The 18,704-nt window shown below is 45.1% G+C and overlaps 1 protein-coding gene across 3 annotated transcripts in view; it reads left to right on the forward strand.

Moving 5' to 3' along the window:
- ZDHHC7 (zDHHC palmitoyltransferase 7) overlaps positions 1 to 18,704 on the forward strand; it is a 38,035-nt gene that overhangs the window by 8,195 nt on the left and 11,136 nt on the right. The window contains exons 1-4 of one of the 3 annotated variants that reach the window (XM_075576668.1): positions 1,522 to 1,542; positions 2,892 to 2,974; positions 11,127 to 11,448; positions 14,104 to 14,228. In XM_075576668.1, the coding sequence (XP_075432783.1) occupies positions 11,143 to 11,448; positions 14,104 to 14,228 (431 nt within the window). In that variant the 5' untranslated portion in view covers positions 1,522 to 1,542; positions 2,892 to 2,974; positions 11,127 to 11,142. Of the gene's footprint in view, positions 1 to 1,521; positions 1,543 to 2,891; positions 2,975 to 11,126; positions 11,449 to 14,103; positions 14,229 to 18,704 lie in introns of those variants that run through there. The other 2 variants (XM_075576667.1, XM_075576669.1) reach the window with 2 other exon arrangements.

The following is an 18,704-nucleotide window of genomic DNA, read 5'->3' on the forward strand; positions in this document are numbered from 1 at the left end:
ATGAAGTTAAAGGTATGTCCAGCCACTGCATGATGGTTAACCTAGTCGGTACTAGAGAGGCCTGCAACATTTTGCATGGTTTGGGCTGGGTTAAGCAACTGACTTTGACCATGCTGGCTATATAAATTGGATGTACTGGCCATGGTATGTTAGGCTCATTTAGGTTAGAAGCACCATAAAAACATATCTTACCATCATTCAGGTGGGAAAATAAGGTAGGGGTGCCTTTAATAGCCAGCTCGTGGTTACAAAGAGTGCAAACTCTCAGCAGCACAAAGGGTTCTTCATGCAGATTTGTAATTCAGGTATGACATAAGGTAAATAAGGTTTTACTGGCCATGCACATCTTTAACCCAGGCTGTGCTGCAAAGCGGTGTAATACGGCAGGCATAAGCTTATGTTAAAATGGACATGTAGTCAAAGATGACTGTGTGCTCATTTCCACGTAATTTCCCAGAATCCCTAGCTGCAGTGGAAGCACTGTACTGTATGCTAAGAGATACAGGTGACAAGCAGGGTTGTATTTGCTAATTGAGGAAAGCTGCTCTAGAAACGTTCCTGTCTCTTGCTTGTTGACGTTGTGTTAGTAGACGAACACTGCTCCTGTATTGTGAGGACACAGTATATCAAGTTGACCTTGTTCTCATTCCCTTTTAAAACTGGTTTTGTGAATGCAGCATAAATACGCCTCATTCATTTATAATGCTAATTTTGTTTCTGTTCTGCATGCGATATCTATAATTACTACAAGCATCTGAAGACGAGCAATTATATAAGTTATCCTCTTTTTATCAGTCACATTTCATCCTTCACGGTCATTGTGCTGTAATTAAAACTATTTCCCACGCCTTGCCCAATAGAGTGTTCATTCCCTGTTATAGCAAGCCACATTTTTACTTCTGCCTGATTAAAGGGAAAAAATACATTTGAAACGCCGGCTCCTGCAAACGAGATGCACATCCATTATTATTTTTTTTAATATGTTTGGAAGATTTATTGGTATTTGAAGGGAATTATTCACAGATGTTTTTCAATGGGATTTTAGTTATTTGTACAGTGCAGGTAAGATACTGATTTAAGTGTTAACACTTTTTACAGATTGCTTCCATTGCTTTATTTTGCTTATACTGTACAAAGTACTAGTGCTGTGATTTGGTATCCAACAGCTAGACTTCCAGTATCAGGTACTTGGGAAGAGAAAGTCCAAGGACAGTGGGATAATTTTAGGATGCAGATCTCGAGCCAACATTTTTGGGGACTTTGTATCTTTGAGTGAAAGTCAGCCCAAGACCTCGGTTTGCTGAAATGTAGATACCCAGAAGGAACTGTGCTTTCTGAGCCCTTCACTTCACATGGCTGAGCATGAGCTACTTTAACTTGGAGCTGTCAAACAAGTAGGACTACTGCTTCCAGTGCTTCAGTGTTCACGCATGGCATTGGAGGCCCCCTCAGCAATGATGAACTTAAATGACATGTAACATAATTTCTCTGCAAACATTCTGCCACTTCTGTGGGAGGACAGATCTTGGCACCAGTTTTCTTGTAGGTGCAATGCTTGGCTGTTTCTTGTAGGTGCAATGCTTGGCTGTTTCTTGTAGGTGCAATGCTTGGCTGTTTCTTGTAGGTGCAATGCTTGGCTGTTTCTTGTAGGTGCAATGCTTGGCTGTTTCTTGTAGGTGCAATGCTTGGCTCTTTCTTGTAGGTGCAGTGCTTGGCTGTTTCTTGTAGGTGCAATGCTTGGCTCTTGTAGGTGGAATGCTTGGCTCTTGTAGGTGCAATGCTTGGCTGGCTCTTGTAGGTGCAATGCTTGGCTGTTTCTTGTAGGTGCAATGCTTGGCTGGCTCTTGTAGGTGGAATGCTTGGCTGGCTCTTGTAGGTGCAATGCTTGGCTGTTTCTTGTAGGTGCACTGCTTGGCTCTTTCTTGTAGGTGCACTGCTTGGCTGTTTCTTGTAGGTGCACTGCTTGGCTGTTTCTTGTAGGTGCAATGCTTGGCTGTTTCTTGTAGGTGCAATGCTTGGCTCTTTCTTGTAGATGCAATGCTTGGCTCTTTCTTGTAGGTGCACTGCTTGGCTCTTTCTTGTAGATGCACTGCTTGGCTGTTTCTTGTAGGTGCAATGCTTGGCTGTTTCTTGTAGGTGCAATGCTTGGCTGTTTCTTGTAGGTGCAATGCTTAGCTGTTTCTTGTAGGTGCAATGCTTGGCTCTTCCTTGTAGGTGGAATGCTTGGCTCTTGTAGGTGCAATGCTTGGCTCTTTCTTGTAGGTGCAATGCTTGGCTGTTTCTTGTAGGTGCAATGCTTGGCTGTTTCTTGTAGGTGCAATGCTTGGCTGTTTCTTGTAGGTGCAATGCTTGGCTGTTTCTTGTAGGTGCAATGCTTGGCTCTTTCTTGTAGGTGCAATGCTTGGCTCTTTCTTGTAGGTGCAATGCTTGGCTCTTTCTTGTAGGTGCAATGCTTGGCTCTTTCTTGTAGGTGCAATGCTTGGCTCTTTCTTGTAGGTGCAATGCTTGGCTCTTTCTTGTAGGTGCAATGCTTGGCTCTTGTAGGTGCAATGCTTGGCTCTTTCTTGTAGGTGCAATGCTTGGCTCTTTCTTGTAGGTGCAATGCTTGGCTGTTTCTTGTAGATGCAATGCTTGGCTCTTTCTTGTAGGTGCAATGCTTGGCTCTTTCTTGTAGGTGCAATGCTTGGCTCTTTCTTGTAGGTGCAATGCTTGGCTCTTTCTTGTAGGTGCAATGCTTGGCTCTTTCTTGTAGGTGCAATGCTTGGCTCTTTCTTGTAGGTGCAATGCTTGGCTCTTTCTTGTAGGTGCAATGCTTGGCTCTTTCTTGTAGGTGCAATGCTTGGCTGTTTCTTGTAGGTGCAATGCTTAGCTGTTTCTTGATGTCTTCTCAGATCACCTCAGACATGATTAATTGGATCTTTGGAGCCCAAAAGCAGACTGCTATGTCATAATAACATTTTACAAATCCTGTGAGGTAAGTCCAGACACTCCTGTTCATAGATGTACAGTATAGTGTAAAACCATAGCGTGTGATTATTATTATTTTGTAACTGCAGTGTGTTGCATTATTTTTAATGTTCACATTTATTAACGTCTACATTTTTATACCTGGTTATTTATGTTATCTTGCTAAAATCTCCAGGAGAAATATTGAGGGCTTCACATAAGTCACTAATGCGGTGTGCCCGGCAAATACATCACTAGTAAGATCATGGGAAGTATTCTTACTAAGATGATAATGGGGTTATAACTGGGTTAGTGGAAATGACAGATTTTCATCTCAGTTGTGAAGTACAACATGAATATAAAAGGTGACATTTCTTGCAGGGGTCTGAATCATTTGATTCTACAATTTTGTATATATGTATATACAGGCATACCCCGCATTAACGTACACAATGGGACCGGAGCATGTATGTAAAGCGAAAATGTACTTAAAGTGAAGCACTACCTTTTTCCCACTTATCGATGCATTTACTGTACTGCAATCGTCATATACGCGCACAACTGATGTAAATAACGCATGTGTAACAGGCTCTATAGTCTCCCCGCTTGCGCACAGCTTCGGTACAGGTAGGGAGCCGGTATTGCTGTTCAGGACGTGCTGACAGGCGCATGCGTGAGCTGCCGTTTGCCTATTGGGCGATATGTCCTTACTCGTGAGTGTACTTAAAGTGAGCGTCATTAAACCGGGGTATACAAAAAGAACGATTCCTGCGCTCCTACCAATTAGTCTAAAATAAAATAATATTCTCATGAAAAAGGGTATTTGGTTAAACCCTTTGGCCAAAGCATTTGTAAGCCTGCATGCCACGTCAAGGCAACCCGTTTAATGCAGGTACCTACACTATACTGTATATATGTAATATTTGTCCCACGGACTGGTGAAAAAAGTGTTAACGCCCTGAAGGGGTTAAATAAAGCATGAGCTTATGTGAATAGTGCAATTAAAATCTGGTTAAAGTCAGTATCATACTTACCTTTGCTATAAAGGTAAACAGGGTGCACAAATTCCCTAGTGTGAATATAATACAACTTACATCAGACTGACACTGACACTGGGGTTTAATATACCTGCACTAATTGGAAAATTGGTAGGGGCTCAGTAACTGCTATGTAAAGCAGTGTCAGTCTGGACATCACCCTCCATTGAATGGTGGGTGAATGTGTAAGGCTGACAGAGAGAGATATATATGTGTAAGTTGTATCATATTCACACCAGGGAATTTGTGCACCCTGTTTACCTTTATAGCAAAGGTAAGTATGATACTGGCTTTAGCCAGATTTTAATTGCACTACTCACATAAGCTCATGCTTTATTTAACCCCTTCAGGGCGTTAACACTTTTTTCACCAGTCCGTGGGACAATTATTACATGTATATACAGTATAGTGTAGGTACCTGCATTAAACGGGTTGCCTTGACGTGGCATGCAGGCTTACACATGCTTTGGCCAAAGGGTTTAACCAAATACCCTTTTTCATGAGAATATTATTTTATCTTAGCCTAATTGGTAGGAGCGCAGGAATCGTTCTTTTTGTTTTTCTATATGTAAGGCCTATCTTTTTACCTGCAGCAAACTTCTATAGGGAGGAGCGCGGTATTATGTACAGTTTCTCATTAATTTTATTTTTTATTTATTTATAAAATATTTTACCAGGAAGTAATACATTGAGAGTTACCTCTCGTTTTCAAGTATGTCCTGGGCACAGAGTAAAACAAATAATACATGGTTACAAATACAGTTACATAAATGAACAAGGTATACATTTATATACAAGACATTGCATGCACAGTTAAAGAAAATATATATTATGAGCGTATGAAACAGTTACAGACCAGATTAAAGTGTGAGACAGCCTTAGATTTGAAAGAACTTAAGCTGGTGGTGGATATGAGAGTCTCTGGTAGGTTGTTCCAGTTTTGGGGTGCACGGAAGGAGAAGGAGGAACGTCCGGATACTTTGTTGAGTCTTGGGACCATGAATAGTCTTTTGGAGTCTGATCTCAGGTGATAGGTACTGCATGTGGTAGGGGTGAGGAGCTTGTTCAGGTAGCTGGGTAGCTTGCCCAGAAAGTATTTGAGGGTGAGACAGGAAAGGTGAACTTTGCGCCTAGACTCTAGTGATGACCAATCTAGTTCTTTGAGCATTTCGCAGTGATGTGTGTTGTAGTTGCATTGGAGAACAAAACGACAAATTGAATTGTAGAGGGTGTCAAGTTTGCTAAGGTGGGTTTGAGGAGCCGAGCCATATACTATGTCTCCATAGTCAATAATTGGCATTAGCATCTGCTGTGCAATACGCTTTCTGACCAGGAGACTTAGGGAGGATTTGTTCCTGTAAAGTACCCCTAGTTTGGCATAGGTCTTGGTTGTCAGGGTATCAATGTGCAGCCCGAATGTTAAGTGGGAGTCAAACCATAAGCCCAGGTATTTAAAACTAGTGACAGGTGTTAGGGTGGTTTTAGCGTTGGTTCTAATCAGGAGCTCAGTCACTGGAAGCTTTACAAATTTAGTCTTGGTCCCAAATACCATTGTTACAGTCTTGTCAGTGTTTAAAAACAGTTTGTTTTGGGAAATCCAGTTTTCGAGTCTCAAAAAGTCAGACTGAAGTATGTGTTGAAGGTCAGAGAGGCTATGGCTGTGTGCATACAGGATTGTGTCATCTGCATACATGTGTATTGAGGCTTCCTTACAAGCTGTGGGAAGATCATTAATGAACACTGAGAAGAGTAGGGGCCCCAGAACAGAGCCTTGCGGGACACCACAGGTGATATCCAGGGGGTTGGAGTTAGAGCCTGAGATGGACACATGTTGGGATCTTCCTGATAGGTAGGACTGAAACCAGTTTAAAGCATGTTTCCCTATTCCAGAGCTCTGGAGTTTGTTAAGCAGGATAGCATGATCAACTGTGTCAAAAGCCTTTGCAAAATCTAGGAATACTGCACCAGTGAGTTGTCCCCGTTCCATTCCACACTGGATTTCATTGCAAACTTTTAGCAGGGTAGTTACGGTGGAGTGTTTGGGACGAAACCCAGACTGGAATTGGCTAGGGAAATTTGTCTTGGTGTAGAACTCGCTTAATTGGGAGTGGACACATTTTTCCATAACTTTGGATAGAATTGGGAGAAGTGAGATTGGCCTGTAGTTTGAGACAGTGTTTTTGTCCCCACTTTTGAAGATTGGGACAACTCTGGCAGTTTTCCAGGTCTTAGGGATATGGCCTGCAGACAGGATAGAGTTGACTATGGACGCAATTGGTTTGGCAATGGCTGGGGCACCAAGTCGTAGGAACCTAGATTGTAGTAAGTCGGGTCCACATTGGCTGCTTAGTTTTAGTTTGAGGAGCGCTTGTGTAATCTCCTCTTCAGATACTGGGCTAAATTGAAAATTGTGGGCAGTGTTGGGAGGGGGTGGGACTATAGGGGTACTCCCAGGATGAGATTCAGGTTTGGGGTTTGTGCTGCGTTTCGCTAATAAGTTAGTGGCACACCCCACAAAGTAATCATTGAATGCATTTGCAATGTCAGTGGGGTTTGTCAGAGTAATATCCCCCTTAGTGATATTACTTGGTTGTTGATGGTTAGGAGGCTGGAATATATTGTTGATAACCTTCCAGAAATTAGCTGGGTTTGATGTATTCTGGAGGAGATTGTCAGAGTAATATTGTGCTTTTGCATGCCTTGTTTGCCTTGTGCACACGTTCCGCAGGCATCTGTAGTGATTGAGATCCTTGGTAGTGCCAGTTACTTTGTAGCTTTTCCACAAGACATCCCTGAACTGGTAGAGTGCTATAAGGTCAGGTGTAACCCATGGAAGGTGGGCCCCCCGTACCCTTATTTTGCGTAGTGGAGCATGGGTATCGCAGAGTTTTAAGAACTCGGATTGGAAATAGTCGAGCGCAGAATCAGGGTCGGGAATTAAATCGATTCTGTGCCATGGGCAGTTGGTAAGGTCATCCAGAAACTGTTGTGGGTTAAAGTTTTTAAATGTTCTAGTGAGGAGAACTTTGGGGCTTGAATGGGGCGGTTTAATTTTCCTTACACAGTACACTATTGCATGGTCACTGAAAATGTCAGGAAGGATGCCAGAGGATTGGATTCTGCTGGGGTTTGAGGAGAGAATCCAGTCTAGCAAGGAATGGTTATGCGACTTCAGGTTTATTCGTGTGGGTTGGGAAATGAGTTGCGATAGGTTAAGTGACTTGAGTTGTATCTGGATTTTGTGGTTTTTAGGGTCAAGCCAATTGAAGTTGAAATCCCCAAGAACTAGCAGCTCACTCTTCTCATTCAGAGAGGAAATGGAGGCAAGAAATTGGGTGATATCAGTCAAGGATTGTAGAAGGGCTTTAGGGGGGCGGTAGATGCCAGCAAGCAAGATGGGCTTAGAAAAGGGGAGGCAGATTTTGCCAACTAGAGTTTCAAAAGAGGGTGGACTTGGTGGGCAATGTAGCAGTGTAAATTGTAAGGTGTCTGCAATATAAAATAACACCCCTCCTCCTCTCTTTGACCTATCTCTCCTAAACCGGGGTATGCCTGTACCCACACACACCATGCACATGTTAAATTATGGTGGGTGAAAAAGGCGACAAGAAACCTCCGCCGTATAGCATATAGCAAATAAAAAAGATCACTTTTTGCTCATTTACATGTCATTTCCCAGAATCCCTCGCTGCAGTGGAAGCACTTGAAGCTAGGAGATAATGGTGAAAGGCAGGGTTGCAGACCTGTCTAAGGCTAAGACCCCGCTGCACGCACCGGTGCGTCCGCACTGCGTCCAGGTGGCACGTGCACGGCACTTCACCGCGATATCTGGTCTTTAAGGAGCCGGTTTTCGGCGTGGGGGGCGTGGCCAAAACAGCAGCGTGCAAGCAGATAAGCTGGCACTCAGGCTAAAGTCTCCTAAAGGGCAGGCGTGGGAGAAGGGCAGGGTACAGTGCAGGGTATATATGTGGGGATGCCGGGCACACTCGCGTAACATCACAGAGCACCAGCACGGCTGCCATACACACTCAGACCTCCCTCCCAAGCCGCCTCCCTCCCGTAGCTCCAGACAGCTCCCCTCCTCATTGGCTCCCTGCCACCCTACGTGACGCGTCGCCGCTCGGGATTACAATCCTATTGTAGCCCCTGCTGGCTGACACGTCACAGTGCGTAGTGAGCCTTGCAGCGAGGAGCGACTGGGGCCGGCTCGGGAGGACATCAGGAGCTGGTGAGTGGCGCGCACGCCGTCGGAGGCAGCGGGACCCAGGCCTAAGGCTGCGTCCATAGATGGACCAGCCGTGCTGAGGCGTGTGGACGCTCCGCGCTGAGCCCCTGCATCCTCAATGAGGATGCCTTGAGAGGGGGCTCACGCTAGCGTCCGCAGGCGTGCTGAGGAGTTGGAGGTTTCAGCCGAGCGCCAAGCTGTTTTTCAGCGCGCTGTCGGCTGAAAACCTCCAATCACAGCACAGCAGCGTCAACGTCACGGCGCCGTGACGTCGGTGCCGTGACATTGACGTCAGTGCGTCAAGGGCGATTGGCCCAGCGATGTCACTTCCCCGCCTCCAACCACCTCCCCCCGGCTCCCCCTGCGCACGCTGGCTCGCCTGCAAGTCCGTGCAATCGCGCTGACTGAAGCAGGCGAGCCTCAGCGTTAGCGCGCCTCCGCTCTCCCCACCCCTCTATGGCCCGGGCCTTAGACATGTGAATGTGCTCATGGGATCCTTTTTTTATTATACTCACACACTTCAGTATTAGGTGATACCTTTTTTTTATTTGGACTAACAATTGATGTAGAAGGACAAGCTTTCAAGAGTTTTCCTTTCTTCCTCAGGTCAAGGAAGAGAGGAAAGCTCTCAAAAGCTTGTGTGTGTGTGTGTGTGTGTGTGTGTGTGTGTGTGTGTGTGTCTTACTGACAATAAAGGGCTAATACGTGCTCCTGATGCATGCTGCTAAAAAGGTGCTCTGTGCTGTATGCATACAAACATTACTGTATGTGACCCATACCCAAGGTTTTTAGATTGACATCAACTAATGAGTCGATTAAAGATGTGAGGCATACACTCCTCCATTTCATATTCTCTCTCAATCAATAGCACTTTCAGTCGATCCCTCCTTTTTGTAGTTCGTAATGAATCGGGCTTTGTCAGTAAAACCACTTTAGCTTTCTAAGCCTTTGCTCGTTGCTGTGCTGTGACATGATTAATTTTTTATGTCTAACAAACGCACTTTTTTTTCCCCCCATAGTCCATCTTAATAATGAAAAAAAAAAAAAATACAAAATAAATAACACAGATGTTACACCATCTAACAAAGTGAAATAAGAGAGGGGTCTCGACAAAAGGGCGCTGAAATCTTCCGTCTAGTAAACAACCAACTGTACTTGTTTTAAAATATATTTCTACACGCACTCTAATTTCTATGAGGAGCTTCTTGTTAGCGCATTGTTGTTATTTCATACAGCGCTCTTCTCCCAATGGGACTCAAAGCGCGTCACAATTACAGTGTGGTGCGCAGCACGCAGGAATTTTTGCAGACACCGTCCTTAACCAGATGAGCTTTCAATCTGTGTTTTTTTTGGTGATTGAGGCACAGGGAGACAAAGTGACTTGCCCAAGGTCACAAGGAGCCGACACCGGGAATTGAACCTTGTCCCCCCCCGATTCAAACTCGGTGTGGTTATTTGCGGGATAAGTGCCTTTTCTTAATGAGCCGCTCCTTCGCCCTGATTGGATGTTGGTGTGAAGAAGGGCTAGTAGATTTAAAAATTGTATTCTTTAGGAGAATGGCCTCAGATATCTGCCCGGTTGGATCATGTCAAACGTGATCCCTTTTTTATTTAGACTGACAGAATATATGTTAAAGTCCAGCTTTCCAGAGTAATACTCTCTTCCTCAGTAGAGCTGTGTAAAACTTGCATTCGCAATCTTGGTAACAGTTTCTTTTTTTTTTTACCAAATTCTATTCCCGGCAAAACTGACCGCAGAACGGGCTAAAAATTTCACAGAAATCTGATATTTCCAGCACTAATGTTTAGCCAATAAATCGCAGCTCCGTCACAGTTTTTAAGTGATTTTGCCAAGCACGAGAGACCTATTTTCGTAAAGTACCCAGTGACCTCCATACCTCCCTAAACACTCCTTCATACAACATGTGGAGAGATGCATGACAGGCATTGACCTTTTTTCTTGAATAAAAGGACACATTTTGCATGGTTCGCCAATTAAGGCAAACGTTTCGCACACCCGTCTTCCTCAGGTCAGACCGTACTCCTAAGGAAGAGAGATTTCTCTCTTTTAAAGATTGTCATTGAAATATATTGTGTCTGTGCAGCTGAACTGACAGGTCTACAACACCCCATAGTAGAAAGTTACATACTAGATGAGGTTGAAAAAAAGACACATGGCCATTATGTTCAACCTATGCTAAACTTGGTCAACCGATACTTATCCTATATTTGTAATTATTGTATTTTGATTCAGAGGAAGGCAAACAGATAAGGGCAATCAGAAATTTCCGTGGATCCTTCCCATGTTCGCTTATTTGGTATATCCCTGTATACCTTTCCTTTCTAAAAAGATGTCCGACCTTTTTTTTTTTTTTTTTTTAAGATATCTATTGTATCTGCCATCAGTCTCCTTGGGTAATGAATACACCTCCCGTAATGGCAACAGCATACCATGCTTCCACTGCAGTAAAGGATTCTGGGTAATTAGATGTCAGTGGAGGGGAAGCAGAGCATGGTGAAAGAAATTGCAGAGATGTTGGATATGGGGGTAATTTGTTTGTAGTCCATCACCACCTCCTTTCTTGTCCCCTCCCTCCCTCCCCCTCCTTCATATATTAGGTTTAATTGCTGTATGGAGAACACAGATAAGTGACCACAAGTGGTCACCAAAGTCCCTTCATGTGGTTGGTTCCCATTTGGGATTTGTGGTAGCAGGCAGTAAGTTAGCCCATTATTTGTATCTAGTGGGCATTCAACAAGGACTTTGGTGACCACTTGTGGTCACTTATCTGTGTTCTCCATATGCTTTGCTTTCCCTTTGCACCAGTTACACTATATCTTGTCTAAGGTGAGCGATGTGTTTTTATGTGTGTCTTATGTTTCATTGGTGCACACTTTTTTTTCTCTCTCTCTCCCAGGACGAGCCCACAAACCATGCAATCGGCAGGCCACCGGTTCCGTGATGTTGAGCACCACCCTCTCCTCAATGAAAGTGACGGTTATGATTCCTCACCATCGGAGGGGGATCTGGCTGACAAGATTTGGTTCATACGGGATGGGTGCGGCATGGTCTGTGCCATGATAACGTGGATGCTGGTTTTGTACGCCGACTTTGTGGTGACTTTTGTAATGCTGCTGCCTTCTAGAGACTTTTGGTTTTCTGTGGTTAACGGGACCATCTTTAACTGCTTGGCTGTACTTGCTCTGACGTCCCACTTGAGGACGATGCTCACAGACCCGGTAAGTCTTTTGAATACAGACAGTTCTCCCATTAACCATCACAAAGGGTTAACATAAGGATTTCTTCCGGATTCTCCATATTTGCGAAGTTGGACTTTTTCACAAAAAATAGATATATTTTTCGCTTCTAATCCATAATTAAGATGTAAATGAGTATTTTTATCTAGTAGATCAGATTTTGTCGATAAAGATGTGTGTTTTGTATATGCCATGAAACATATTTCTTGGAGTATAGGGATAGATTTTGAATGTGCATTTTTTTAGAAATCAATAGTGAATAATCCATAACCCTAGCATGCTTTTAGCATTATTGTTGCAGTTTCATAATGAGTGTCACGGGTACCTTTAATAAAAGGATTATTGTTTTTGATTATAATTGTTTAGTTTACTTGTATAACTACATATTTTCTCTCTTCTGCACTTTTTTTTGCAGTTTGTAAGTATTGCACATTAGTTTTTTTTAACAGTGGTTATTTCTGATTCCAGAGCAGTTTATTTGGCAACAAAAAGCATAGTTTGTGTAAATAATGTACTTGATACATTCTGTACCCAGGAGCAAACAGTTCCCAGTATTTTTTATTTTATTTATAAGAATGTTTTACCAGGAAGTAATACATTGAGAGTTACGTCTCGTTTTCAAGTATGTCCTGGGCACAGTTATAAAAATACATGGTTACATTAAAAGAACAGAGGTTATACAGTCAGTTCACAGACATTTCATGGACAGATAGAGTTGGAAAATTGGGTACAGGGGACAAAGGGCTGGAGAGTTTAAAAACTGTGAGTAGGAGAAGGACCAGCTTCATTCAGAACTGTTTGTGCTCAAAGAATTAAGGACAGTTGGATCCTTTAACTCCTTACCACTAGCTATCACCTGGATAGCCAAAAACAGACAGATATTTCATGTCAAGATCCTCAAAAAGCAGAGACGAGAGGCTTTAAAGCACGCGTTTATGGAATTTACTACTAAACGGGGTGATAGTAAAAGTTTCATAGAGCGAAAGGAAAAATGCTGTGTACAGAACACTTTTTCTGGTAAAGAAAACCTCTGGAGCCTACAGAGTGGTCTTGGATTTAAGAAGGGTCAACACATCCCTAAGGATGACCAAATTCAAGTTGGTGTCCCTAAGATCTACTGTACAGACGGTACAAAAGGACAACTGGTCAGCCTGCATTCTGTAGATCGCAAAGATGCATATTTACACATTCGCATCAAAGGTTCTTGAGATTTGCTTCAGGAAACGAGCATTTCCAGTATACAGCTCGACCTTTTCAGACTAGCTATATCCCCCCGGGACATTTCTGAAGGTACTGATCACACTATTGGCAGAAGCAAGAAAAACTGGTATAGATGCCTGTCCTTACCGAGACGACTTGCTTATAAGAGCCTGAGACGGGAATCCACTTCAGACACACATCACAGCAGTCTTGTAGCTACTAGAAAGTCACAGGTGTCCAATAAACTGGAAGACAAGTCGTCTAACTCCGGTACAGTCAATCAAGTTCCTGGGGATGTTTCAAACAAGAAAACGAGTTGTCGTACTGCCACCGAAACAAAGTTGAGGACCTCACAGACCCAGGAAGAACATTTCGGAAAACAGAGTAACGGCAAAGCATTATATGCGCCTATTAGGAAAGATGACCGCTACCCTTGAAGTAGTAAGATGGGCGAGATTTCATATGAGGCCATTAAAGGACAATTTCCCAAGTCACAGGAACGGAGATTCGAAGGACTTATGGCAAGAGATCGCATTGCATCAGGACACCAGAGGGGAATTGCTGTAGTGGGAACAACGAAAAAAAGTGAAAACAGAAGTTTCGCTACCGTTCAACACTCCAGTGGTTATTACAACAGACACAAGTATGTCAGGCTGGGGAGCTCACATAGGCGACAGAACAGTGCAAGCGAGTTGGCGTTCCCACTATAACGCAATGACAAGGTGTAATATGTCATGTGTTGTTGTTCATCTGAGGTTGTATTTACCTAATTTTAAGACCTGCTATGGACAGATGATTGTTATTATGTCCTGATATGTAAAACCATAGAATTCAAAGAGGGTGTACTTTCTTTTTCACACAACTGTACATTCAGGCGAGAGTGAACTTAGCTGCATTATTTACTTCCCAAATTGCTATAGCTTTAAGACCTAAAAAGGGCCGTAAAGGGGCAGTCCCACTTAGCAGGAACAAGCCCTGTAAAAATGAATATCTCATCTGTCTCCAGTTGCCCTCCTTTCCTAGGTGTTTGGCTAATCACACCAAAACGACTTCCCTGGGAGTAAAAATAGGGAAAGTGTAGAAGTGCCACATTTTGTCATTAAAGAATCTCAACAGCCTTCTTGCAAAAATATATACTTTCTGGGCAGCGTGTGTGGGATGTTTTTAAGGATTCACAAAAAGTTAAACTGAAACAGAGAGCAGGTGAAATATAGAACAACAAAATATTAGCATGAAGGGATTTCCACTGTCCTAGAAGAGTATCCGAATCAAGTTCACCAGCCCCCAAGTTATAAGTATGCATATCCTAATCTTTTGTTTCTTCAATGAACGGATGTAAAAAACAAAAAAACAAAAAAAAACACAAACCTTGAGCAGCGCATCAATTCAAAGTCTATAATTTGGGATTTTTTTTTTTTGACTTGTGGGTAACTTTAGGGGGCTGTGCCCAAAGGAAATGCCACTAAAGAATACTTGGAAAGTTTGCAGCTCAAGCCAGGAGAAGTGATCTACAAGTGTCCAAAATGTTGTAGCATCAAACCAGAACGTGCTCACCATTGCAGGTAATCACAGACGTTTGTCTTTCTAGTTACTGTACTTTATAAGCATCAGTGTCCCATTTTAGCCATAGTAATACTGTCTTGTTATGCTGATAGCGGGCAGATTAATGTACCTAGGCTCATACTGAGGCCATTCCTTTTTAAAAATGCCGTGGCATAGTTGTTACAGTAAGTTGTACTCAAACTTCCAGCTCCTAATGACCACAGACAAGTTTCCCTGTGGCTTGGTCAGTGAAAGTCGGCTTGTTAGCTGTTCAAGTTGGGCATTAGTTGTGCCACTAAATTGTTACGCACAGCGCTGTTTACTGATGTAGTTTTATTTAACAATAGCATGACTTCGTTCACTCTTAACAATGGAGTTATCAGGGTGAACTGACCGTCCACATATGAAATTTGACTATTGCAAAAAAAATGATTTTCAGCGAGATATTGCAATTTTATTTTTTAAATTGCAAGTAGATCCTTTTTCATTAACACTCGGGTATGTAATGCCTTCTCTAATATTGTCAACATTTGCTAATTAACTTGAAATATTTTGAATAACTTCTGCAGGGATAAAGAATTCTTATGAGCATGTCCACGTTTGCCTTATCCCGTAATGGCAATAGTATACCATGCTTTCACTGCAGTAAAGGATTCTGGGTAATGAGATGCCAATGAGCACTCACAGCGTGTTACATTTTGCTTATCCACTTTAAAGCAGCAGTCCAAGCTGGTTTTTTTTTTTTTTTTTTTAAATATTTTTCCTTTATTGGTGTCAGACAGGTGGTACATGTTATAGACTTTGAGAAGCCAACCAACACAGGAATACGGCGCGGTACATGTACAAAGTATGGGAGAAGTTGGTGACACACAATAGTCCATTTTCCTATTTTCAGTGGTGAAAAAGAGGGGGGATGACGAAGGAGGGGTGGATAGTTGGGAATGACTTGGACAAAGAGAGGAGAGGGGGGGGGAGGGCGGTGATGGGGAGCTTTGGGATTCGGAGGTCGGGAGGGTTAGTCCTATGGTAAAGTATATGTGATAGTCAGGGAGTCTGATCCTGGCCAAGGTTCCCATGTTGAGTAGAATTGCGGCATTTTTTGCTTTAGCATTGCCGTTAGTCTTTCCATACCCATAATTCCATTTACCCTAGTGATTACCGTTCTTCTAGAAGGGGCTTTGATTTTCTTCCAAGCTGCTGCTATGCAGCATCTGGCAGCCGTTAGGATCGCTGCCGTGAGCCTAGCTATAGGGGTGGGGAGGTCATCGACTGGTTTTCCCAGCACGTAGGTCAGGGGGTCCAGGGGTATCTCTACATCCAGGGTCTCGGTCAGAAGGCCCTGGATCCGGGTCCAGAATTTTTGGATCTCCGGGCATGTCCACCAAATGTGGGACATGTCCCCCCTTTGACCACATCTCCTCCAGCATTCGTCGGGGGTGGCTGGGTAGATTTGGCTCAGTCTACTCGGGGTCAGGTACCAGTGGAATAATATTTTGTAAATATTTTCTTTTGTGACGGAACAAATTGAAGTTTTGGTGGCTGCCTCCCAGATATCCTCCCAGTCCTCAATATCTATGTTGGTGTTCAGGTCCTCGCTCCACCTTTGCATATATACATGATTAGGGGTGGGTTGGGCCGCCTCTAGTGTTTTGTATATCTCAGAGATGAGGCCTCTTTGGTACTCGCCTCTGAGGCAGAGGGTCTCAAATCTGGAGCGCGGCGGGAATTTTAGGCTAGGGGATTGGGTTCTCAGGAAGTGGCGAATCTGTAGGTATTGGAATATAGGGAGATCAGGGGACGTTAATTTGATTTGTAATTCCCGGAGGGGCATGACCTCGTCGTTTTCCAGTAAATCCGCAACCACTCTGATGTTTAGGCCTTGAAATTGGCTGAATTGGGGTCGGGAGCAACCGGGCGGGAAATCCGGGTTCCCGAATAGGGGGGTCAATTGAGAGGGGGTTGAAGCTAGGTCATATTTCCCTTTGGTTTTCAACCATGTCGACCACGTGCATCTCATTGCTCCAAGGCTGAGTCTCATGGGCTTCCTACCTTTGTGGACGTGGGTCCATAGTAGGGCTGAGAGGGGAGTCGGGGACGCGTGGTGCATCTCTATCTCTAACCAGCAATTAGAGGTTGGGGGGTTGTTCCAAACCACCGCCTGCCTCAGCTGGGCTGCCTGATAGTATCGGACTACATCCGGCGCCCCCAGACCCCCTCTCGTCCTCGACGCTAAGAGTACTGACCGTGGGACCCTGGCTCTTCGTTGTTGCCAGATGAAACGCAGAATATGGGACTGGATATTCCTCAGATCTGCTAGTGGAACGGGGACAGGGAGGGTCTGAAAATAATAAAGCAAGCGAGGGAGGATATTCATTTTGGTGGATATTATTCTGCCGAACCAGGATATTTGGTGGGACTGCCTGGTCTCGAGATCTCTTATGATCTGATGGAAAAGGGGAGGGTAGTTGGTTTGGTATAGTGAGCCATATGAGCTCGCTATTTTAATCCCTAAATACTTAATATGGGAGCTATTCCATTTATACTTAAATTTCTTTTGTAGGGATGTCCATATGGGATTCGGTAGTGAGATATTGAGGGCCTCTGACTTGTCTGTGTTGACTTTGTAGTCTGAGAGGCGGCCAAATTGGTCTAATAGTTTTTCTAGGTTGGGGAGGGAGGTGAGAGTATCTGATAGGGTAAGGATAATATCATCGGCGAACAGGGAGATTTTATACTCCCTGTCTCCGACTAGGATTCCTTTTACGGTGGGATCAGTTCTGATTCTGGTGGCTAGGGGCTCTATGGACAGGGCGAAGAGTAAAGGGGAAAGGGGGCAGCCTTGCCTAGTACCGTTTTGGATTTTTATTGGGTTGGATCGGCCACCCGGGAGTTTTAATAAGGCCGTGGGGTTAGTATAGAGGGCTCGGACTCCATCAAGGAATGGGCCGGAGAAGCCGAATTGGCGCATCGTCTGGTCAAGGAAGGACCATTTGATCCGGTCAAAGGCCTTCTCCGCATCGAGGCTGAGTATCAAGGCCTGGGACTGTTTGAGGTGCACGTGGTCTATAATATCAATAATTTTGCGGGTGTTGTCAGAGGCCTGTCTTCCTGACACAAATCCCACCTGGTCTATATGAATTAGTCTTGGGAGAATAGGGTTCAGCTAGAATTTTACTGAAAAGCTTGAGGTCAGTGTTTAGCAGGGATATTGGGCGGTAGCTGCCACATTGAAGTGGGTCTCTGCCCTCTTTATGTATGATGGCCAAATTGGCTGCTGACATAGTGCCTGGGATCTGTTCTCCTTGGAGAAAGGAGTTAAACATTTCTAGGAGGTAGGGGGACAGGGATTTTGCTAATTTTTTATAGTAACCGTTGGAGAATCCATCCGGTCCGGGTGTCTTGGCTATTTTGAGTGAGGATATTGCATTATCTAGCTTTTCTTGGGTTATTCTCTGGTTTAAAAACTCAAGTTCTTCTTGGGGGAGGGGGGGGGAGGGGGAGAGGGGAAGGAGGGGAGAGGGGGGGAGGGGGGGGAAGGAGGGGAGAGGGGGGGAGGGGGGGAAGGTGGGGGGAGAGGGGGGGATGGGGGGGGGAGGGGGGGAGGGAGGGGGGAGGGATGGGGAGGGGGGGGAGGGAGGGGAGAGGGGGGAGGGGGGGGAAGGAGGGGAGAGGGGGGGAGGGGGGGAAGGTGGGGGGAGAGGGGGGGATGGGGGGGGAGGGGGGGAGGGAGGGGGGAGGGATGGGGAGGGGGGGGAGGGAGGGGAGAGGGGGGGGAGGGAGGGGGGAGAAGGGGAGGGGAAGGGGGGGGAGGGGGGAGGAAGGGAGGGGGGGGAAAGAGGGGGGGCACATAGTATTTACATCGTCAGTATGAGGTTTACACATTACTCTCGAGAGGAGTTCTTTTCCTAGGCTAAGGTATCGCCTAAACATTGTGGTTGTTTTCTATACAATCAATATTGGTGCATACATTGATATAGAGCGAAACAGGTTGGTTATACATAGCCGATCTACCCTGGGGGGGGGGAGGAGGGAGGAGGAGGGAGGGGGGGGACACCTTGGGGCGAGATGGGGGGGGGGGGGGGTTCTTATGGGGAGACAGCTAAAAGGGTCTTTGATCTGCTCGGAGGGGGGAGGGGGAGGGGGGGAGGGGGTTGGGGAGGGGATGGCGGCGGCGGGGGGGGGGGAAGGAGAGGGACTGGAGGGGGGAGGGGGTCCGGCAGGTGTCCCTGGAGGGAGGGGTCTATTGGGAGAGTCCCTGGTTCTCCGGTCACGGAGTCGGGCCTCCTCGAGTTGGGGCCCGTGAGGTAGTCTCGTCCGCAGAGATCGCGAGAGGGCGTCTTCTGAGGAGCTTGAGGAGTGGCGCGGGTGCTGTTGCCTTACGCTGGTGCCTGGAACTCTGCGGGTGCAGCTTCGGTTCTCTTGACATCAGGGAGGAGCGGGAAGGTAAGTAGATAGTATGTCTATGTTTAAAAAGGGGGGGGGGGGTAGGGGACGGG

This window comes from Ascaphus truei, chromosome 19, assembly GCF_040206685.1.
Source record: "Ascaphus truei isolate aAscTru1 chromosome 19, aAscTru1.hap1, whole genome shotgun sequence".
Lineage (NCBI taxonomy): Eukaryota > Metazoa > Chordata > Amphibia > Anura > Ascaphidae > Ascaphus > Ascaphus truei.